The following is a 24,999-nucleotide window of genomic DNA, read 5'->3' as shown; positions in this document are numbered from 1 at the left end:
CAGCCAATTACAATTGTGTGTGTTTGTGTGTATGTGTGTGTATGCGCGCGCGTGTGCTCCCACATCCGCGTTTGCATTAAATAAAACAAAAGGGGAGGGTAATTTATAAAATCAGAGAATTCGAAAGATTTTGAAGTTCTGAAACTTCTTTTTTATCTTGGCAAAGCGTACTCTAGACCATCTTTGAGGCAAAAGAGGGTATGTCTTTTTTTTTAAGATTTTATTTATTTGACAGAGAGAGAGACAGCGAGAGAGGGAACACAAGCAGGGGGAGTGGGAGAGGGAGAAGCAGGCTTCCAGCTGAGCAGGGAGCCCGATGCGGGGCTGGATCCCAGGACCCTGGGATCATGACCTGAGCTGAAGGCAGACGCTTAACGACTGAGCCACCCAGGCGCCCGAGGGTATGTCTTTTTAAGATGCATTTCCAGTTTTGTAATCTTCGAATCTCATTTGTTAGTTTTTCAATGTTGCTTTGAAACTGGGTCTTTACATCAGGACTAGCATTTATAACACAGATCATTACAAACTTAATGATAAAAGCCATTCCTTGGGGCTGGAAACTGGCTGGCTCAGTAGGTGGAGCATGCGACTCTTGATCTAGTTGGGGTTCTGAATTTGGGCTCCATGTTGGGTATAGAGATTACTTAAAAAATAAAATCTTAAAAAAAATCCATTTCTTGGTTTTAAAAAATCTTTTTTTTAAAGATTTTATTCATTTATATGTCAGAGAGAGAGAGAGACAGAGAGACAGAGCACAAGTAGGGGGAGCAGCAGAGGGAGAAGCAGGCTCCTGGCTGAGCAGGGAGCCCAACGTGGGGCTCTATCTCAGGACCCTGGGATGATGACCTGAGTTGAAGGCAGATGCTTAACCGACTGAGCCACCCAGGCGTCCCTTAAAAATATCTTCTAAGTAAGAATTTATTGAGTTTAGAGGGAGCTTTCTTTTTTTTTTGAACACACCATACCTAAAATTTTTAAATATAAAATTACATATGGTAAGTCTAAGTCTTAGAATTGGTAATAAGATAGAATATTTGATTAAAAAGGAAGGGACAAAAAACTCAAAACTCCCACAGCTATGAAATATGCAGTATTAAATCAAAATTGTAAAGCATATTTTCATTAACGACATCAGAAGCCTGTTTTTATATCTGTTCAAAATGGATAGAAACTTGACCTCTGCAAATTCTCAGGGAAAAATACTAAAAGTGATTTGAACGTAGGTCTAATTTGCTCGTGATCTTTCTCAAATGGGGGCTCCATTAAAATTTAATTCAATATCACCTAATATCTTTTCTTGAAGATAGCTTTTGCCTTCCTAGCACTTGTAACCAAAGTCATTTGTCTGGTATTTTTCTTTTGAGTTTTATGAAATAAGTCTAATACTTTCTCCTTGTGGAGGTTTTTCTTTTTTGAGAGGTGATGGTGGAGGTGGATAGTCTTCAGGCTTACAGCTCAGTGTTCAAAAGTAAGTTTATTCTGTTCCACTTTACTCCGGTTTCCCATTTACTCTCAATATCACCAACCTCATCTTTAGCTTCCAGTTTTGCAACATGCAAGCCATTTTACATGTTTTTCTTTCCCATCTGTCACCACGCTTGGCTCAAGTGCTCTTTTGTTCTCTTCTCAGGGTCTTTATCCCAGCCTGGGCCTGCTTTACCTTACAAAGGAATGACCACAGTCTTTCTCTTTTGGCTCACAAACGGTTGGTGTTTCCTGCTCCACCACTTACTGCAGAGCCAGGGATAAATTATTTAACCCGAGTCTGTCTTCTCATCTGTAGAAACCTCTCAGGGTTGTTGTGAGGATTAAAGAAGTGAATACATATAAGGCATTCAGCTCGGTGCCTGGCACATAGAAAGTGGGCATGTCTTTCCTGCCATTTTTATTTTAGAAAATGTGGAAAACACAGAAAACTACATAGAGGAAAAAATTAATATCCCCTGAACTCTTACTACTCTGAGATAACTGTGATCAATATTAATATATTTCAGCCAATTTTTTCCTCACACACGTAGTATACAAACTGCTTTGTAATCTGCTTTTCATTATGAACATTTTCCCATAATGTAGTGTTCTTTCTTTCATAATGTGACTTTGAATAGCTGCGTTGTATTCCATTGCATGGATGCTCCATAATTCAGTCAACCAATTTCAAGACCGATTTTCATTATCATGAATAATACTTTGATAAGCATGTTTACACCCAAATCTTTAGGCTTATCTTTAACTTTTTTCTTAAAATAAATTCCTAGAAAGGCAATTACTAGGTAAAAGCTATAAAGTGTTTTAAAATTTTTATTACATTTTTTCATTTTCTGTCCAAAGAGATTGTCCAATTTATACTCCAACCACAGTGTAAAAGGCCAGTTTTCCTTTCCTTCAGACTTTTTACTTGTCTCCATACTTTAATTTTTTTCAAGTGCATTTCTTTTTTTTAAGTAAGCTCCACGCTGGGCATAGAGCCTGTCACAGGGGCTTGAACTCATGACCCTGAGATCATGACCTGAGCCGAGATCAAGAGTTGGGTGCTTAACCAACTGAGCCACCCAGGTACCCTCCTCAAGTGCATTTTATTTTTATTTATTTATTTATTTATAGAGAGCAGGATGGGGGCAGAGGGAGAGAGAGACTCTTAAGCAGGCTGCATGCCCAGCGCGGAGCCTGACCCAGGGCTCAATCTCATGACCTGAGATCATGACCTGAGCCGAAATCAAGAGTGAGACGCTAACCTACTGAGCCACCCAGGCACCGCCCCACTCCAGTGCACTTTAAACTCAGCTCCAAGCACATTCTTTCTCAAACGAGATATGATCATTTATTTCACTCGAAGATGTTCAGTATTTCCTATTACTAACTGCTACAAATCAAAACGCCCTGGTTTAAAAGGGAGTTAAAACTTCTACAACTGCCAAGCTCTCTTTTACTCCTAGTTTTTATCAACTTCATTTCTTAATATTTCTTTCTATGAACTCACATTCACTACTTTCTAGATTACTTTTTTTTCCTCCAGTAAGTACCTCTTACCTCAAAACTGATCTTTAAACTCCAGTGATTTCTTGATTCTTTTCTTGTCCCCACTCCTTAAATTTTCTTCCTAGAGGCCATTTAGCACTTAATATGGCTCATATATTAAATAAATATGTTAATTTATCTCAAGATTCATGCTTTTTTTTTTTTTTATTGCTTTGTGAGGAGTGTTTTTCCAGTATTTCATGTGTGTGTTTTGTTTGCACATTAAACTTGCAGGTTCCTTTATGGCAGAGGTTTGTTCTTATAGCAGCGGCGGGTCTAATGCACTTTACTCAGCACACACTCAGTAAGTTGGAATTGGCTGGCTGACAGATTTTTAAGATGAATTGTGAAGCATTTAGCAGTGTTTAAAATACTTTGCAACCCTCCCCATTCTTTCATATATATTGGTTATTTCTTAAAGAACATACCACTGTAATAGTAAATAGTTTTTTAGCCTAACGACCGGTATCGGCATTCTACCTACGAGGTTCCCAAATTTAAACCTGTAGTCATCCTGCTTTTCTTTTATCCTTTGGAGTATTTTTTACAGGGTCTCCTCTGGCCCTTTACTGTCTTCCAGACTGAAGTTGGCATGTATACAACTTCTGTAAGAAGGTACTCTGGCTGGACACCTTTTGTGTCCTGCCTCGCAAGCTTGCAGTTCATCTTTCCAGCTGCTGACCATCTGCTCAGGTGTAACCTGGGGAACCTGGGAACTATGCATCTTCCACTCTCTGCCCTGAGGTTTCGCTGCTGCCACCTGAACAAGCACAAACTTGAACTTGTAGGCAGAGTGAACCTCTGCAAGGCAACCCTTAGCTGAGGGGCCCAGTTCTGAGGTACGGTCCACATGACTCCTCTGAGGGTCCCTAGCGGAAGCAAGCCCGTTGCTGAATGAATTAAAAAAGACAAGGAGAGAGGCAATCAAACAATTATTAAGAGGAGCACATTACATGAAGCTTCATATACGGTTTTGTATGTGAAGTACATAATTTGCTCTTTTGGCATATAAATGATTTGGGTTTAAGCTGTTTGCTTTCCTAAAATAATGGCATCGATGATAATTAAAGAGGAAATGTAGTATAGTACCATTTGCCGGTGGAAAATGACTCCTAGGCTCTATCTGGAATCATGAAAGCAAGTTCAGATTGCAGGCAAATAATTATGAACTGTCAGAAGATTTTTATACCGGTCATTAGGCTAAAAAAGCTATCTCAAAGTACCTGAATCTTGGATATAGTCAAGATATTAAACTTCTTTGGTGCAAAGCACTGAAACATATTGGGCAAACTCAAGGATGTATAAAATATAGTTCTTATGTCAGCCAAACTGGGGAACTGAAATACTTACCCCTATACAAATACCTGTATAAAAACTTGAAAGGCTGTTGGCTGCTATTAGGTGTGTTCGCTAAGAGAATTTGTAGCATTTGAGCCAAACTTTGAAGGATGTGAAGGACTGGCCAAAACCAGTAAGTTGTTTACTTTCACTCAAAGTTATGCTGAACAAACAGAATGGTAACAGCATAAATTGCTCGGAAAAGTATAAAGTACCACACAAATGCAAGATACTGATAATGATAACAATATTATTGTTTCTGACATGGTTGATTATAAGAACCTGCAATTTAGGATTTAAACTTCCAGTAGTACTTCTCATTGATTAAAGAATAGATAATTAAATTTTAATTTCATTTTTCACTTTTTAAAAATTCCAGTGAAAATTTAAATTTAATTTTTCTTTGCATTATCTATTACTTGTGGAATAATTATAATCTCAGTTAATAAGATGACAGCCTGGTTTTGTATTAAGGTATATTGACATATTAGTTTCAGGTATACAACATAATGATTTGGTATTTGTATGTATTATGAAATGATTACCACAATAAGCCTAATTAACATCTGCCACCACACATAGTTACAATTTCTTTTCTTGTGATAAGAATCTTTAAGATCTATTCTCTTAGCAACTTTCAAATATACAATACAGTATTATCAACTGTAGCCACCATGCAAAGCATGATATCCCCAAGACTTATTTATTTACAACTGGAAGTTTGTTCCTTTTGACCACCTTAATCTGTTTTGTCCACCCTCACCCCACCAATCTGTTCTCAGCATCTCTGAGTTCAGGTTTATTTTGTTTTGTTTTAGATTGCATTATAAGTAAGATGATATGGTATTTGTATGACAGCTTCTTTTTAAGCAAAGGTTCATACTTTTAACATAAGGTTTTAACTGCCATTTGAATACATTTAGAGTATCACCTCAGTATAAAGGTGATTTTTTGAAATATCTTGACGGAATCTAGTATTTTGCTAGAGTTGCTTTCTTTCTGTTCCTCTTGAGAATCTTTCCCAACAGAAAGAACTCTATACATGATATTATACTGTTTTAGAAATGAAATGCCGGAGCACCTGGGTGGCTCAGTTGGTTAAGCATCCGACTCTTGGTTTCAAGTCATGATCTCAGGGTGGTGAGATGGAGCCCGTGTCTAGCTCCACACTCAGCGCAAAGCCTGCTTGTCCTTCTCCCTCTGCTCTTCCCCCTGCTCTCTCTCTCTCCCTAACACAAATAAATAAAATCTTTTAAAAAAATGAAATGCCAAAATATAACTCCAACATAGTAAAAAAAAAAAATAGAGAGACTCTGTTCAAAGACCTATATCATGATTTTAATTAGAAAAGCAAATCGGTAAACACAATTGGAAGGAAATGTGTATGCTTTAAATAATAGAGAGTATACCAATATTTGTAAAATGTATGTTTTAAATTACTTCTGGTACCTCATAGATTATCTCCAAGGAAAAAAATTACAGATAGATGTTAAACTGAATAGCAAGGTAGTATGAGTCTAAAAATAGTTATTCAGCAGTGTGTCTCTTCGTTTTCAGTATCAGGAGAAAATTGTTATTAAATTCTAGAATTAAATATGCTGTGCTAATGTGCTGAGTCCATTTATATTTTATGGAATAATTTTATTTGTTCTGCACTAACTAGCTGGCAGAGGAATTGAACAATGTTTGGTGATATTATAAAATTGTAATTCCATCTGACTTATGGAATCTAAATGTATACCTGGAAATAATAAGTGTGTCCTGTATTTGGCAACTCTGAGAACTGACCTATAATTTTTCCCCACCATTTCCCAGTAGACCTTTCCTGGGAAGTCAGTTGTCATTGTTTTGGCAAGCTTCTTTTTATCTTAAATTGTGCTAACATTTAAAAGGAAAACTATGAATTTTACAAAAAAAATTTTAAAGATAATTCTTAAAAATTACAATAGTAAGAGCACTGAAACAATACAGAAATGTGGAGAGTAAAAAGTGAGTATGTTCTGCAATTGGAATATAGCCCTCAATATCTCCCACACGTATGATATTACAGAATACAACATACACATATATGTATGCTTTACATAAAAAGAATATACTGTCACTGGTATTCTGTGACTTCGTTTTTTAACCTTAACAGTAATACCATGATGTTCTTCCTTGTCGGTACATATAGACCTATCTCATTTTTCCCCAAAGGTTATAGAGCATACTGTTTGATAAATGAAAAAAAAAAAAAACCTACAACAAACTCCTGTTGATGAGCCTGTACTGTATATATGTCTGTGCATGTGTTTAACTCAAACTTGTCTTAAATTATGCAATTAATAGCTGTACAGGAATTTTTTAAAAAATATTAAACTATGTGGATGGGTCTTCCAGGCACATATCTCAGAGACAGTCCTTTTTAACAGTTTCTTTTATTTACATTTTCAAGTCCTTGTGAGTATAATTTTAAACAATATACGTATGCCTTTATTTTATCAACTTCAAACCCTATGTGTATGATGCAGGACTGCTCTGCATGTAATTTCAGAGGTTATTAGTTAGGAGTGCTTTGGGCGGATTGTGTAGCAGAGAGAAAACAAGTTAAGAATTATATATATATGTTATATATATTTTTTACATATATATACATATTTTTACATATATATAATATATGTGTATATATATATTTTACATATATATAAATATATATATAAATATACATAAATTATATAAATACATATGTTTTTTTCTTTATATATATATATATATATATATATATAAAGGTCAAGACATTGGTGAACAGTTCTTTTTTCAGGTTAAGGGGCATCATTGTCTTAGATCTCTTCATTCTCTGTTTATCCCATTATTCCATTATCAGCCCCAACAGAGGACTCTCCTTTCTATTCACTTCACAAGAGTTCCCATGGAAGCATTAATGAGCACAGAACATCAAAGCAAAGATGTGGATGTCATAGCTTAGGTGGGTTCACTGCTGGGATGAGTGACTAGCTTCTGCATTCTAGACAAGGGCAAGTCAGATTTATATCCAGTAAAATTACCATCATGGGGCCTTCAGAGTTCAGTGGAATAGTTGAAACGCTGAGTATTAACTCCTTCTATGCCAAACCAAGTCCCCCATCATCTTTCATACCTTTAAACCTGGTAGAAAATTCCTACAGGGGGCGCCTGGGTGGCTTAGTCGGTTAAGCGTCTGCCTTCAGCTCGGGTCATGGTCCCAGGGTCCTGGGATCCAGCTCCGCATGGGGCTCCCTTCCCAGCGGGAAGCCTGCTTCTCCCTCTCCCACTCCCCCTGCTTGTGTTCCCTCTCTCTCTGTGTCTCTCTCTGTCAAATAAATTAAATAAATAAATAAAATCTTAAAAAAAAAAATCCTACAGGTCTGTGAGTCTCTCTATTTGAAGATTCATCGTACTTGGTAGAGTGGAATCCAATAATGATAATGACAAGGATATGCTTGTCTAAAGGGTTGGTTTCATGGGGAAGTGAAAAGCCTAAGATGAGAAATACTAATGGGGTTCTCTACCTGTTTTAACTGCAGACTGCAGCTGAATATGTAAAATCGAGACTCCCAGAGGCCCTTAAACAGCATCTTCAGGACTACGAGAAGGACAAAGAAAATAGTGTTCTGTCTTACCAGACCATCCTTGAACAGCAGATTCTGTCAATTGACCGAGAAATGCTAGAAAAATTGACTGTATCCTATGATGAAGCAGGTATGTTTGTCTTTAGCACACACGCACACACACACACACACAGACTTTTGCTCCCACAGAAATGTCTTTATAGACTTTGGTTAAATTTAGGCCCTTTTCTGAGGTAGAAGATGGAGGGCAGACTGGATTCAAAGTTATATAACATGGATTAACAGTAAGTTTCTTCTCTGCAGTTTTAGTATCAAAAATTTCATCAAGAGACTTCTAAAAATGGCTCTTAAATCAAATCCCTTTAAAATTTTTGCTCTTTTTTTTAATGGAATTTTTCTGGCCTTTTATGAACCACGTACTCTTATTGATTTAATCTTTGAAAGTATCACTTCAGTTTTAGATACCAACTAAAAACTTTTACATCCAATAATCCCAGGATTGTTACTTGCTTCAAGTATTATTTTTTAATTTCAGAGATTCTCTTTTCTAAAGAGGTACCATTTCTTTTCCTTGACATTTCAAGGCTTGACTTTCTTTTCCTTTAGCTCCTCAGATGAATTCTCATCCTTAATACCCCATTGGTGACTTTGGCTCACACCCTGCCATAAATTCATCCCATCTAAGGGAGTTTCTTAATCAAGGCATGGGCAGACCTCCTTATAACACCATTTTAATCTATTATAAGGTCTGTCAGCTAAAACCCAATTTTAGTGAAACCAGTAGAGTATTACTTGGAATTTAAAAATCTTTAATAAAATTAAACTTAGGAGAAATAGTCTGATTAAAATTGTCATTACTTACCCCTTCCTCCTCCCAAATGGAGGAAAATATAGGAAAATAGGTTGCTAATGGTCAAACGTCGGTAATATTAATCCCCATTTTAATACCAGGAACTTCTGTCTTTAGTTTCACAAGGAAGTTAGTTTGCATTTTATTTTCTTCCTCATGATCTCAGCATTCTCTGTGCTGACATTCTTAACATTTGATTTCAAGCTTGAAGAGCAAATAGAAGAGCAGATTTAAAAAGCAAACATCACGCTACATACACCTAACCACTATAGCAATTTTCTAGTTACCGATCCGCTCCCATTTACATTCCACCCTCCAAGCCCTTTACATCCCTGTCAGACAGGATCCACACTTCTAGCCCAAGGCATCTCTACTCCTTCTTTTTTTTTTTTTTTAAAGATTTTATTTATTTATTTGAGACAGAGAGAATGAGAGAGACAGAGAGCACACGAGAGGGGGGAGGGTCAGAGGGAGAAGCAGACTCCCTGCCGAGCAGGGAGCCCGATGCGGGACTCGATCCCCGGACTCCGGGATCATGACCTGAGCCGAAGGCAGTCGCTTAACCAACTGAGCCACCCAGGCGCCCTCTACTCCTTCTTATTCTCCTTTGCTTATTAATTTTCCAGACACATTGGCTTTCTTCTGCCTGCTAGGGGGCTAGTTATTTGATCTCTGTATTTGTCTTGTTTTTAACATTCTTTTCTTTGGAATTCACATTTATCTCCTCTCTCATCCCTAATGAAATAAAGTAAGGCTGTGATCAACCCAATCAAAATAATATAAATATTCACAGAATCTTAGAGATCATAGATCTCATGTAGTCCACCCACTTCGTGTTCCCGCAACCATTTTATGTTGAGAAAACCGGGACCCATAGACTTGCCTGAAATCACACACTTAGATGTAGAGCTGGGACTCCAGCCTCCTACTGACTAATCCAGCTGGGCTTTCCCCACACTCATGCAGGTTCTCATTCCCTAGGAAGGCATTTGTTGATCCTAGGCAGTTGGAAGACAGGGCGAAGAGTGTTGAAAAGGTGGGGAGGAATCTGAGATGTAGAAAACACAGATCTTGCTTAAAGTCTAGCTGGGGAGCTCAAACATCTGTGTACGGCTTCTGGAGAAAAATTCCTTAGAATTGGGGAATAGGAACACTCCGTAATAGCTGCACACTATCAGAGTTAAGCTGAGGGATGTGGAGTAAAGGAATAGAGAAAGTGGCTCAGATTTTTAATGGAATTCTTTTGGGGCCAGCATTCGTTTAAACCATGAAGGACAAATGATGAACATGGTTTTATGAAGAGAAGAGAGACACAGTCTGTGTGGATGAAGGGGCCCAAGTGGAGACCAAGGTGGCAATGAACATCAGGCTCAACCTCCTCCCACTCAATTTTAACTTCTTTGGGAATAATTTTTCACTCACCTGCACTGTTGTTAAGCAGCTACTAATCTGCCGAGGTACCCCTGTACGTGGACTTTAGGGGCAAATACTTTGGCATGGAAGTTATCAGTAAAGCCTGCGGTATGAAGCAGTGGAAAGAATACAGGATTGGGAGCCAGAGATCTAAAGGGGGACTTTTCCCTCTACCTTAATATTGGTATGATCTTTAGCAAATTAGATGTTTCTGCATCTATGAAGTTGGGCTAGTAATATCTCACAGGGTTACTATAATAAAACATAGCATGTTTGGGGAAGTCCTTAGAAATCATATTGCAAATGCTACTAATGTTGAGTGAGGACAGATTTGGATCTTGTCTGTCCCTCAGACCAGTCTAAAATACTCTTAAGAGTGTTTTCTTGGCATATAATGTTCACAAAGGCAGAGGGAAATTTTTAAAAAATGAAATTTTGAAAAATGATCTTTAGAAGCTTTGAGAAGTCAAGCAACATCTATTTGTTAAATCACCTACTCTGGGCTCAGTTTGCCCTTGTTCAGTCCTGCATGAGGTGACACATTTTATGGGGGCTGAGTATATGTATATGAATAAATGAGTGTCACTGCGTGTTGTCAGATCAAAAGGTCACTGCCTCCTCCTCCATTACCCATGTACTAAAGGTTTCATTTAAAGAAAGAAGAGAAAATACAAAAAAGATATTGCTATTTAACAGAAAAATTTTTCATCATATTACAAAAGAATTGGGATAGAAAATTGGGGAAAAAAAACTATCTATCTATCTATCTATCTATCTATCTATCTATCTATCTATCTATCCAGTACCTTCAGATATAAACATCCTATACTAAGACACTTATCTGCTTCAACTGCTTAGCTTCGCATGCTATCCTGGCTTTGATGTTCTCGCATTCTTAATTCAGCTCTCCTAGTTCGAGGCAGTAGTTAATTGTTAATTGGGACACTAGCCTGATCTCTAGAGAGGTTAATTTGTTTTTAATGCTCATCCACTGATAAATCAGTCTGAGTGACTTAATGACAGTTGCCACCATCTGTGGCTTCTAAACTTCTAAAAACCAATTAATGAAAAAAATCCTTAGACGCTTGTCTGAAAGCATTGGCTTAGAACTTTTCTCCCTCCCTCCTCTTTCTTGGTCTTTTCTTCTCAGTGTTCTCTCTTTTCCTTTAAGTATACAGACCCTGATGCTTTACTCATCCGAAGTTCAAATATCCGGCAACCTGACATACCTGAAATTTAGCAAAGAAATGGGAAGTAAGGAAACGCCACCGGCAACTTTACCATGTTGCTGAATTCATGGACAAACCCGTACGGCAGAGGCTTTAGATCTCACCTAGAATCTATATATTTTTATTTTATATTGTTCTCATCAGTTAGGTTATATTTTTCCAATGCGATGTTTTCTTTTTTAAAATTCTTTTTCTGACTTGGAGTGTTGCATTTTTATTGCAGAAATAGAGATAAGTAGAATGGTATAAGAGAATAGTAATTATAAATAATCCTACCATTGTAAACATTTTTGTGTATTTCTGATCAAAGCATTTTTGCAATATGGTTGATATTCTGCAGTTTTATATTCTGCTTTCTTCCCTTAACATTAGTACATCAGTGCTTCTTCATTATCAAACCTCTTTATGCGAAAATAATTTTAATGGCTGCACAATATTCTGTTCTTGAAAGTACTAGTCACTAAACATTCTTCCATATTGGACATTTATGGTTTTTGTTTTTGCTTTTGCTATAATGAATAATGCTGCAGTGAATATGGTGGGCATTTGTTCTGCGTTTCATATTGCTCTAGAGAATAGACTTTAGAAAACGTGAGTTTAAAATTAGAATTAGGGGGCGCCTGGGTGGCTCAGTCGTTAAGCGTCTGCCTTTGGCTCAGGTCATGATCCCAGGGTTCTGGGATCAAACCCCGCGTCAGGCTCCCTGCTCCATGGGAAGCCTGCTTCTCCCTCTCCCACTCGCCCTGCTTGTGTTCCCTCTCTCGCTGTGTCTCTGTCAAATAAATAAATAAAATCTTAAAAAAAAATTAAAAAAATAAAATTAGAATTAGAAGGTGGGGGGAAGGGATGATAATTGGAGCAGAGACACTGAGGGCAGTGAGGAATACAAGTAGAGGAAATCCACAGAAATCCATAAAAGCAATTGCATACTCCCAGCATTGTACTGTACTCTGCAAGATCAGCATTCATACTCTATATTATAGAGTTAACATCATTGATCTTCATAGTAATGACCTTAATTCACAGAGAATGTTAATTATATTTTGTATATAAAAATAGGAATTGTGTAAACCGGTTTAGAGAGATTTTCATCCAAGTGGTTTATCTTTAAGTTTTGACAGGAATAAAGATGTTTTGTGGTATAATTGAAAGAGTACCTGGAACCAAGAGACCCAGACTGTATTCTAACTCTATTGCCAACCAGGTGTATGATCTTGAGTGAGTCAGCAAACCTCCCTAAGGCCCATTTTCCCATAAATCAAAGGCATAGGGGCGCCTGGGTGGCACAGTTGGTTAAATGTCTGACTCGGTTTTGGCTCAGGTCATGATCTCAGGGTCATGAGATCAAGCCCTGCGTTGCACTCTGCATGCTCTGTGAGGAGTCTGCTGAAGTTTCTCTCTCCCTCTTCCTCTGCCCCTCCCCACGCTCACACTCTTTCTCTCTGTCTCTCTCTCTCAAGTGAATAAATAAATCTTAAATAAATAAATCTTTAAATAAAAGGCTTGGACACGATCTCATGGAAGTCTTCCATTTCTAAAACTGTAACTGGTCTCTTGACACTGGAAAAGTCAGGTTGCCATAGTTTCTGCAAGGTTGTATGTAGCTTCATCTTGAACCTTCTGCTTGCTCTACTGTCTTTCTCTTCTCTTCTCACACAACCTGTGTAATCTGTACAAAATATCTGACTAAAAAAGCCATCTGTCAGCTTTCCTGGCATCTGCGCATGAAAATGCCTAGACATACTTTTGTTAGTGGGATGGGGAATGAGACTATAAGAGTCAAGCAAAACTAGATTTTGGAAGGAGAGGTTCTGAGCCGTCCGTCATTCATGGATCCTCCTTAAGACAGCTTAGATATTTTTATTAGCATTTATTAATACTAAGCAAAATTCAGAATAAAAAGTAGGGTGTATTTTGCATTTGATCTATTAATGTTTTTATTTGAATTGAAGTGCAGGTTCATACACATTTCAGTAGGTTGGGCTTAACATAGAGACATTTACAAAGAAAACAGTGGCATGATTTGAGAAGAGATCAAAATAGCATTTCACACTGCTCACAGAGCATGATTAACATAAATTTTCTTAATTTGTCATAGTGGGCAAAAGTTGAAGGGCCGAAATCGCAGGAGAGGGAATCTTTCCTCTTATTATTTATTTTTATGCTGGTATATTATTCATATTTCTCTAAATAATCTCAAGTTGTTTTTAAGGTTTTGTTTGTTTTGTTTTTTTAGTTTGGGCATGAATAACTAACTACATATTCTCTTGTTAAAGATAAAGTAGTATGGCCTGTAATGCCTTGTATTTGAGGAGAGTAGGCCCAGTTATTTGAGAGTGATATTCTCTGCCTCACACTGAGGAACACTAAGGCATGGGAAACAGGACTAAAGAGCTGCTTACCTCCTCCTTTGGGGAACAGCCAAGTGTACCTGTAAAGGGTGGCCTGCCCAGTCATGCCATCTTGCTGCAGGCCTCGGACGCAGTTGCCTAAGTTACTGATCAGAGCTTCTTCTCAGAGTTAAACCTAAGACCAGTAAGGATTTTATTTCTGTTCTGACAGTTTACTTGAAACCCATATAGCTTTCCGGAGAGCATGTGTTTCCACCTTGTAGAAAGAGCACTTACAAGTAGAACGTGAACCAGATAGTGCAGATGAGGGAAGGAGAGAACTCAGCTGGCTGTTTATTGTGTTCATTTGGGCATCAGTTAAAGCTGGGGACCTGCAGATCCACTTACAAGTGTCAGGCAATCACATACAATGAATTTTTCAGCCTTGGCTTTGTGATTCCCTGATGCAGCTCTGCATTAGAAGTTCCCGGGAGCTGTACCCAAGCAAAGCTACCTGTCGTGAAGACACCAAGTACTATGATGGATGTTTTGGAGAAATAGCTTTTAAAAAGGGTGGAGAATGTGCTCTGAGCAGTTTAGGAAGTAGCCAGAGGGTTACCTCCAATTGAACTTATTTTATTCTTCTTAAAATAGACGGTACCTGGAAGTTACACCTACGATTTAATTGAGCCATTATTGTCAGAGTAATTCGTGATCTCAAAAGGAAAGCCATTTACTGTCATGGGGAAAAAATTGAACACCCAAGGGGAAACCAAACCCAGGAAAGAGACTGTGAATTATTTAGGGCCCTTTCAGGTTTTCTAAGAACATAAGAAATGCAGTAAAAGGCATGTGCAGGAAGTTCTTCACTCTAATAAATAGAGTGAATTTCTCAGTATGTTTCTCAAACATGTCCTGAGGGAAGGAGTAACACTAAGGTTTCCTTACATTATATCTTCAATCAGGACCTCATTTCTGGGCTCAAAAGATACTCTTGCCAGAGCCTTGATGACAGGATTTGGAAAAAAGGGAAAAACAGTATTAAGGGAAATTCAGTATTCATTGTGCAACCTCTGGCACCAACTGCTGAATTTCTTTTTTTTTTTTTAAGTAGGCTCCATGGAGCCCAACACTGGGCTTGAGCTCATGACCCTGAGATCAAGACCTGAGCTGAGATCAAGAGTTGGATGCTTAACCGACTGAGCCACCCAGGTGCCCCCCAGCTTCTGAATTTCTGTAAAAAATTAAATCTGTTTTATTTTTCCATTATAAGAGTAATAGAAATACATTTTAAGACATTTTTTTAAAATGGCAAAATAGAAAAGATAATCTCTAATTCTACCACTTAAACGTAACCACCGTCTTTAGTATAATTACTTTTACTCATTTTTCTCTGCTGGATTTTAGTTCTTTATGCCCAGTTATTTATATTTTTTTCACTTAAGACTGAAATGTAGTCATATTTCTCTATGCTCTTATAAAACTATTCAGAAAAGTCATCGGTAATGGTTGCGTAATAACCTATTGAGTGGATATGCCATAGTTACCATTCACATAACCTTTTAATATTTCCAGCATGGTGCCTCCCTTTTTTATCCACATTTCAGTTCTCATCACCATATAGAATCCCTGAATTTGGAGGTCTGTGAAAAGATGAGAATGGTAGTATTATTAACAAAAACATAATGAGGACTTTCATAATGCAGCCAATTATTAGTCATGTAACAATGGGAGCAGAAGACTAAAATAGGTAGTCAGAATCCATTTTTAAACTGAGAACTCTCTGGCCAACGATAACAATCTTTTTAACCATGCTAACTTGAATTTCAGTTATAATTCTTCCATTTCCCCTTTTTATCATGGATTTCAAAAGCCAAAAGATAAGGGTCAGGGAGTAGTAACAAAGTGACTTTGCCATCTACAAACTAGAAAACTCTAGGCATAGCTGTTGGAAAGTATCCAAAAATGTGATCCACGAGCCCTGGGGCTGGTCTCCATGTCCGGGACGGGAAATTGCCCCTCTCTCTGCTTGCTTTCTTCCACTGCTAAAAAGGACATTGCATTAGGTATCTTCTTCAGTTGCTCTCAGCTTTACCATTGTGTGATTCTGTCTTTAGTTCATTTGACATTCATTGGTTTATTCATGTATTCACTCTGTAAACATTGAGCACCTGCGAGCCAGGCATGGTGCCTCCACTGGGAATGCCCAGATGACCATGTGGTCCTTCACTGCAGGTGTGTGTTTGTGTGTGTTTGTGTGTGTGTGTGTGTGTGTGCGCAGACAGCAGTAGAAACATAGAGCTAGAGGACAGTGCAATTGGTGCTGTAGAGGGTGTGCTGGGAGGATAGTAAATGTGTAGAGGAGGAAGGAATTAGGTTTGGGAGGAGGAAATGTTCTTAAATCAGAAAATCATAAGAGATTCCATAAGCCTCTTAACCGTAATGTCAGTTGCATTTTTAAAGGCAGGCTTATTGTGACTAATGCTTTATTTGTTCTTTTCTTCCTATGACTGTGTGCCAGTACCTATTCTTGCCCTCTGCCATAGCATCACCTTCCACATTTTACTTTATTTTTTTTTAAGATTTATTTGTTTATTTAAGAGAGAGGGAGAGAGTGCACACCCGTGCGCAAGTCAGGGAAGGGGCAGAGAGAGAATCTCAAGCAGACTCCATGCTGAGCGTGGAGCTCTACACGGGGCTCCATCTCATGACCCTGAGATCATGACCTGAGCCAAAACCAAGAGTCAGACGCTTAACTGACTGAGCCACCCGGGCGCTCCCATCTTCCACATTTTAAATGTTGCTCTCCAAATAATATTAATTAGTTTACATTAATTAGCTTACATCAATATATTGTCAGCATTGCCTGTTTTCTTATGAGATCTCCGAAATTTAAAGAAAAGATAATTCAGACTGAATTTTGTAAAAGTGATATGGTGGGGAGTTATTTTTTTAAAAATCACGGTCCCCAACTTCTTCTTGCATTTTTTTTTTTTTTTAAGATTTCATTTATTTATTTGAGACAGAGAACACATGAGAGGGGGGAGGGTCCGAGGGAGAAGCAGGCTCCCTGCCGAGCAGGGAGCCCGATGCGGGACTCGATCCAGGGACTCCAGGATCATGACCTGAGCCGAAGGCAGTCGCTTAACCAACTGAGCCACCCAGGCGCCCTTCTTCTTGCATTTTTAACAGAAAGCCTCATATCCACTCTGAAAAGACATTGGTCCAAGTTTTGTAGTGTGCAGAATAAAATTCTAAATTCTAAAGAACGTTACTGAGAACACTGGAAACCGCAAGCTAACACTGAGATTTAGAATCAGGAAGTGCCACCTCTAGTGATTAAAACATTTCAATGGAGCTGTGTTTATCTTTCTAATCAAGTTGTCATTGTTTGCCACAAGGGAAGTAATGTTATTACCTGCTCTAAAGTAGTATTTGATTACGGGGACTGAAGAAAATGTGTGCACTTCAAAGAAAATAATTGTACCAGGTGGTCACAATTTAGGCTGCATTGGCCAGCCAGAGACAGGCTGCTGGTACTTTCTGTGTCTCCTCCTCTCGGCACTATTGGAATTTTGTGACCAAGATTCTACAGACTTCGTTGGAATGCTTGTAATAAATTTTAATGAGATCCAAGTTAATTGTAAAACCTTCAGTCTGTAGGGAAAAATAGGATAGTTTTTAAAGGGCCAGAATTTCTAATGTACCGTGACTGTCCATTTGCAGTAGTGAGATGTAAGCAAAATGCCTCCTCTGGCTGACTTTCAGACTTGGAAGATCTGTAATCATAGGCAGCTGGACTGCTGTTTAATGTCACTTTGCAAGAATGTTAAATTTAATCTTTGGGAGCTACTAGACACTCCGAAGTTTCATTTGGTAAATTGCCTTCTGAAAGGCACTGTTTTCTAGCCATGCTCTCTTGCCCGGAGGAATTCTCTGTGTTTCTTTCTTTAGTTAATGTCCTTGTCTCAAGGCTGTGTGGCTTAGGCCATTTCTGATGAGGCCAGTGTGATGAAGAATCTCTGCAGTTCCTCCCCTCTAGAGGCACCTGAATGTGCTCCCGTCGTTCTGTAATCAGTCCAAGGGACCTGTAAATCAACCACAGAGAGATCACTGGGGCAAACACTGTTCAACACACACGGCCACTGTGTCCCTGGCTCTGGCTAAGAAATGGGGAAGGACAGTCGACTTCGAAGCCCTTTCCCTTTGAATTTATTGCTAGTGTTGACTGTTGTCTCTATAAATCCATCTTCTAAGTGAGACCTGCCTCAAAATGACACCTTAACTGGCTTCTTCCTTACCTGAGTCTGGGCTTTCTGTTCCTCTGATCTCAGTCCTTCTTGCTCAAGGAGGTAACACAAATGGCACTCTTGTTATTTATGTCCTATTTGCTTCCTCAGAGTTTGATTTACATACAATCAATAGATACACACATACGATAATGATGTTCCAATAAAAATAGAAAAGCAAGGCCAAGAAAGAGAAGGCAGCAAATGTACTAACCATGAAGAACAGACAAAATAAAAACGTTTTTCAATGGGGTCAACGTCTCTTCTGGTACTCGAGCTTAGGCAGACTTTTTCAAAAGGCAGCTTGTAAAAGGACATTGAACAACGTTATCTCAGCCCGGGTTCCCTTAAAGCAGAGCCTAGAACAAAAGCCTTGGTGAAGATAGTTAATTTGAGAATGCAGTCCCAAAGAATGGGAGTGAAGAGCATTGAGAATGAAAAAGGAAGCAAGGGAAAGCTAATATGAGGACTCATTATGGAGTTGGCCTCCCCAGAGGGTGACTGCTGCTTATGCCTACATAGAAAGCTTATGAACTGCATCCCAGAACCATCCACCAGGAGGTGAAAGGGGAAGCATTTAGCTACTAGTCCCACTCTTCGTTTGTCAACAGTAGCGCCACCGACATGAACTTCTCCGCACTTCTGGTTTACCTATGCCTGAGTGCTGAGTGGATTTGGCAGGCTTCCCACACCTTGGCATCAGGGAAGCTCCTGGGAAGGAAGCAAATGAGAAATGGCTCAGGGCAAGGCTGTACCTGGGCTGAACCCGTCCCTGCACCAGTGGCCAGGTTAAGAGGTGGGACCAAGAGGATGCAAAATGGTACGTAGGGGATGTCCCATACGAGCACAACAAATGAAATCTTAAAGAAAACTTCATAGGAAACACATGTGAGTTTGTCTTATTGTCATTTCTTGCATAACAACCATCTATAAAAGCCAAGGATACGTTATTCATGTTTTTCAAAGCTCTAGTATAGCATGTGGCCCTATCCAATGCAGAGAGTGTTCAAATGCATTTCTAGAAAAATCTTACATACAGCAGAAGACAAAAGGAGAGGGTATTTTTTTTGATGTAACAGTTGGGAGCTTCCCAGCTCAAACCAAAATAACTGAATCCTCTAATCCTCATTTTTATGGGTAATGAATTCAAGTACCTGGGCTCTTCAACCTGAGTGGCACAGTGAGATCCCACTTTTCACTTGTGTAAAAATTAATTACCTTCCATAGATAACTCACAACAGTGGTTACTCTGGAGAGGAGAAGCTGGGGAAGGAGACTTACATTTTTATCCTCTTGTATTGTTCGAATTTTTAACTTTGTTCATGCCTTTTCTATTTTTTTTTTTAATTTTTCAAAAAATAAATAAAACTACACAAACCTTCCTAGTACATTTCCCCTTGTCTTCAATGCTGGAAGTAGAATATAATAAGGCCGGAAGCCATTCTGCTTGTTTTCAGTAAAGCTTTTCACCCCTAAGTTGTCATGTATATCCCTGGAATAAGTCAAGAAAGGAACTAAGCAACAAGGTCATCATCATGGAACTCAATGTCAAGGTCAGAGAAGGTCAGTAGTGAGACCAACTCAGTACCTTGCCAATGAACACCTGGGCTCCAGGGCTTCTACCATAGGGCTCTTGGAAGCCTTTATGCCCTTAGCGAGTGATTCATCGCTTCTCACACAGGGCACAACGGAAACCAGCAAAATACTGGCTCTGTCAACCTGGTACCAGAGCACAGTGAGAGCTAGGCTTATTGGGGGAAAAAAAAAAGTTCACCTGAAAGAGAACAGGACTCATGGGCAGTGAGTTGATGTGGATTCAGCATTTTCTTTTTTTTTTTTTCTTTTGTTTCAAATTTTTATTTAAATTCTTGTCAGTTAACATATAGTGTAACATTGGTTTCAGGAGTAGAATTTAGTGATTCATCGCTTACATATAACACCCAGTGCTCATCACAACAGGTGCCCTCCTTAATACCCATCACCCATTTAGCCCATCCCCCACCCACCTCCCTCCATCAACCCTCAGTTTGTTCTCTATAGTTAAGAATCTCTTATGGTTTGTTTCCTTCTCTCTTTTCCCCCCTTCCCCTATGTTCACCTGTTTTGTTTCTTAAATTCCACATATGAGTGAAATCATATTGTATTTGTCTTTCTCTGACTGACTTATTTCACTTAGCGTAATACCCACTAGTTCCATCCACATCATTGCAAATGGTGAGATTTCATTCTTTCTGATGACTGAGTAATATTCCATTGTATATATATATATACCACATCTTCTTTATCCATTCATCAGTTGATAGACACTTGGGCTCTTTCCATAGTTTGGTTATCGTTGATAGTGCTGCTATGAACATTGGGGTGCATGTGCCCCTTTGAATCTTGGAATCTGTATTGGATTCACCATTTTCTGATCTTACTTCCTGGTGGTTGCCTCTGCTTCACCCAAGCTTGATTTTCCTGTGTCTGACAAGTCACCTGACTTGCTGCTTTACTTGACCTTTTAGTCTGATTCTCTTTCCCGAACTATAGACAAACCTCTGCTGATTTTCTTGCAAGGAGGTATAGCATAATGAAAAGAGCCTAGGCTTTGAAGCCAAACTGGCTTCAGGATAATTCCTTATGATAATATCATGCCGTATGGGGCTTTTTATGAGGATTAAAGATAATGTATGGAAAATGACAGACATAGGGTAGATGCTCTAACAGTGATGGCCTTTTTGTTATTACCTTTGCTGTTTCCTAACTTGAATATTTTTAGTTTGGTATACAGGGGCATTTTTCAAACCCCTTCATGGTAGAGAGGATTACTTATCTGCTACTGTGCATAAGCTAACTTCCCACACAGGGCACAACAGAAACCAGCAAAATACTGGCTCTGTCAACCTCCTCTTTCTTCCTTGTGCTGTCCTGAATGGAAGAGCAATTCCTCAAGTGTATTGGTACTCTGTTTTGGGTTTTGCTTTTTCCTAATGCTGTGTATTAGTTATCTCTTGCTGCATAACAAATCACTCCAAAACTTTGCAGCTTTAAACAATAACTTTATCACCTCACACAGTTTCTGAAGATCCAGAATTCTGGTTGGTTCTCTTGTGAAGTTGTAGTCAAGTTGTCAGCCAGGGCAGCAATCTTTGAAGACTGAGGCTGGAAGTACTGCTTTCCAGCTTACTCATGTGGCTCTTGGCATGGGCCTCAGTTCTTTCCCCATGGCCTCGCCATAAGGCTGTTTGTTACGTGGCTTCCCTCTAAGAGAGAGCAAGGCAGTACCCAACATTGAAACGGCGTCTTTTATAACCTAATATTGAAAGTGACATACCATGATTTCTGCCATATGCAATTGGTCACAAAGACCGATCCTAACTCAGTGTGGGAGGCGACCACACAAGGGTATGAATACCAGGAGGTGGGGATCACTGGGGGCATCTTAGAGGCTAGCTACCACAGTCTGAGTTGTAAAAATATCTACTCTTAATTCTGCCAGCTCCTTCGCCTCCCTTCTCTATTATCACCTGTCCTCTCATTTTCTCATCCATATCTTCATCCTGCTTCCCTTAAGTCCAAAGCTGGAGCGTTCAGCACTAGGATGGTCTTAGAGCTGTTTAGACTTAGCGTGCTTTCCCACAACTGCAGCTTGTGTTTCATTTGGCCAGTGCCAATGCCATCAATGTATCAGTTGTTAAATATTTTGAATATTACTTCTGACTCCTCTCATTCACAAAGACCTTTCCTTCTAGAACTTCCTGATGCAATGCCCAGTATCTTAGTCCATTCAGGCTGCTATAACATATGCCACAGACTGGGTGGCTTATAAACAACAGAAATTTATTTCTCACAGTTTTTACCTACCACAGTTCTGCAGACTCTAGAGTCCGAGATCAGGATGTCAGCATGATCCGGTAAGGGCCCTCCTCTTGCTCACAGACTTCTGACTCCTCACTGCATCCTCACACAGTGGAAGGGGCTAGGGAGCTCTCTCTGGCTTCTTTTAAAAGGGTACTAAGCCCATTCCAGAGGGTGCTGCCCTCAGGACCTAATCACCTCCCAAAAGGCCCCATCTGCAGATACTATCATACTAGGATTTCAACATGAGAATTTGGCGTGGAGGCAAACATCTGGGCCAGAGTCTTCAGGTACGTCTGCAGGTGTGAGACTGCAGCTTCGTATTCACAGCAGTATCCTAACTGCTTCAAGATGAAGGCACTGCTCTGTAGCTGGTAGTAGTTTCTGTCTCTCTCTCTCTCTCCTTCCTCATTCCTGGACTTTATTTTTCTTTCTTTGTTTCTTTCCTTTGGCTGGCTATGTTCTAAAATTCATCACATTTAAATTTTTTATATTTATTAAATAATTTGATGACCTGTTCTGTTTTACATTTTTAAAATAGATGAATAGAATAACTAGAGAAATTATTTTTACATTTGACCCAGCAGTTGCCCTCAGTAAAGTTTCCTCTCCTTTGTTGCTTCTTGGCTGCTTCTTCTTTTGTGTAGAGAAAAAGTAAAGAAGCAAAAAGGAAGAAGTCACTGAATATCTTGTCTGTCTTTTCCACTTTTTACTATTCCGCAATTTCCCATGCTTGTGGGCTTCTCCTTCCCTACGAAATTACCACCTCAGATTCTTTGCTCCTAGAGAAAACAGCAGTAAACAAGTGCGTCTCTCATTGTGTCAGTGTTAGTGCAAGAAGAATGTGGATGGAACTAACAAGTAGCTTTCCCCCATTTCCTAGAAACTGCTTCACTGTGACTAGATTTTTTTTTAAGATTTATTTATGTATTTGAGAGAGAAAGAGAGAGAGAGCACGCATGAGCAGGGGTAGGGGCAGAAGGAGAGGAGAATCTGAAGCAGACTCCCTGTTGAGTGCAGAGCCCTACAGAGGGATCCATCTCAGGACCCTGAGATCATGACCTGAGCCAAAATCAAGAGTTGAACGCCAAACCCACTGAGCCACCCAGGCGCCCCTGTGGCTAGATTTTTAAAAAATGTTTTGAGAAAAGTGTTATTTTTGAGAGCGTGCATGTATTTTTTTACCTACCACTCTTTTAAAATTGCTTTTTTTTTTTTTTAGATTTTTTGAAATTTATTTATTTGACAGAGAGATAGCACAAGTAGGCAGGGCGGCAGGCAGCGGGAAAGGGAGAAGCAGGCTCTCTGCTGAGCAGGGAGCTCCATGTGGGGCTCGATCCCAGGAGCCTGGGATCATGACCTGAGCCGAAGGCAGCCGCTTAACCGACTGAGCCACCCAGGCGCCCCTAAAATTGCTTTCTGATCTACACGAGATTCAGTCTGAGATTAAGCATTACAAGAGCTAGGAAAAACAAAAATGCCCTCACCAAATTAGAGATGCATTTGATTTTTGCACTTAGAGTCAGCTTGTGGCAAGTATTGGCCCACATAAATAGAAGGAAATAAACTCAACCAAATTTGCCTACTTATCTGAAGGCCTACGTGTGTTTTAAAATCATACCTGAAATGTTATGGGCCTGGTGTAATTGCGTTTGCAAATAAAATGTAAGAAGGTCGAGTGCTCAGAGTACAATTAGGCATGTTAATTTTCCCTTTTGGCTGTAATGTCAGAACGTCAAGCCTCTTCAGTTGACTGTACTTCCTTGTAAACCTTACCCTGGAGGGGAAATCAGTATTCCAGAGCCCCCAAAGAAAATGAGCTTGTCTAAAAATAGTTGCGTGTTGACAAAATTTTAGCAGATTTCTTTCTTTTCTTTTTTTTTTTTTTTGTAATATGAAAGCTTTACAAAATGGAATGAGGTCATATGTGACAGATGCAGTCAAGTCCACTTCTAATCTGTAAATCCCTGAGTAGCTGCAGTTGTATTAATTTTTAAATGGCTATTTTGAAGTCGTACTGGATTTATGACCTCCTCAGCATTTTCTTTATTTCTAAGCAATTGGGGGTACCCGGTTGCATTTTGTGCTTTGGCGATCAGCGCGCACTGTTCACTGGTGTCCACTGGGTCCAACTTACTAGAGTCTCAGATGAGGTTCTGTTTTGCCCTGCTTTTATTTGTCAGGAATTGTTTTCTAACAGCCCAAAATAATAAAATTGGTTTACTATAATACTCTACAGCAGTGGTTTTCAACCAGGGACAATTTTTAACACATTTACCCCATCTCCTGACATTTGGCAATGTCTGGAGGCATTTTTAGTGTCACAACTAAGGAGGAGGAGTCAGGGGGGAGGAACCAGTGGTATCTAGTGGAATGAAGCCAAGGATGCTGGTAAAATATGCTGGAATGTACAGGACAGCCCTCACAGCAAAGAATTATCTGGCCCAAAATGTTGATAGCGCTGAGGTTGAGAACTGCTTTAGAGCAGGCGTTCTCAACCTTTGTGGCATATTAGAATCATCTTGGGGGGATTTATGCCCCGACTACACCCAGACCAATTAAATCAGAATCTCTGAGCAGTGAGACCCAGGCCTCAGTATTTTTTAAATCTGCCCAGGTGATTCCAGTGCACAGCCAAGGTTGAGAGCTGCTGCTTTAGAGCAGACAATTTTGGAGGGCAAGTCTAGAGTAGGGCATCATCCCAGATAGTTTCCTCCCTAAAGTACCTGAAAGGGCCTTATTAAAATGGGGATTGATGTATGGGCAATGTCCCATTGTAGTATTATTGTGAGGTTCGAGTGAATTTGTAGTAACTTTTTATATTCTCTAAAGCCAGCACTTAAAACATGAAAAACTTCTCTTCTCATCGCCATATTGGAAGTTCGTTTTCCCTTGGTTCTGTGTAATAAAATATGTTCTTTTCTCCTGCTGGTAAGTGGAGATAACAAGTATTTACTAGTAGCTTTAGTTAGGGAAGTTCTCTCAGTTAACATTTGGGATGTTTGGAGCATTGGAGATTTATTTTCCTTGAAGGTGTCTGATGTGTTTTTATGACTTGATGAACAAGTCTCATCGTTTCCATCTATCTGAATCCATGTGCTATGCAAA

At 39.2% G+C, this 24,999-nt stretch overlaps 1 protein-coding gene across 1 annotated transcript in view; it reads left to right on the top strand.

The window, feature by feature from the left end:
* The window catches only part of PPM1L (protein phosphatase, Mg2+/Mn2+ dependent 1L), a 293,781-nt gene that overhangs the window by 189,898 nt on the left and 78,884 nt on the right, over window positions 1-24,999 (top strand). Inside the window, exon 2 of the mRNA XM_044920178.1 lies at window positions 7,896-8,070. Coding sequence (XP_044776113.1) covers window positions 7,896-8,070 — 175 coding nt within the window. The remainder of the gene's footprint in view (window positions 1-7,895; window positions 8,071-24,999) is intronic.

Source organism: Neomonachus schauinslandi, chromosome 1, assembly GCF_002201575.2.
Source record: "Neomonachus schauinslandi chromosome 1, ASM220157v2, whole genome shotgun sequence".
Classification (NCBI taxonomy): Eukaryota; Metazoa; Chordata; class Mammalia; order Carnivora; family Phocidae; genus Neomonachus; species Neomonachus schauinslandi.
The sequence above is the reverse complement of the archived record's forward strand: the minus strand, read 5'-3'. Positions and strand labels throughout refer to the sequence as shown.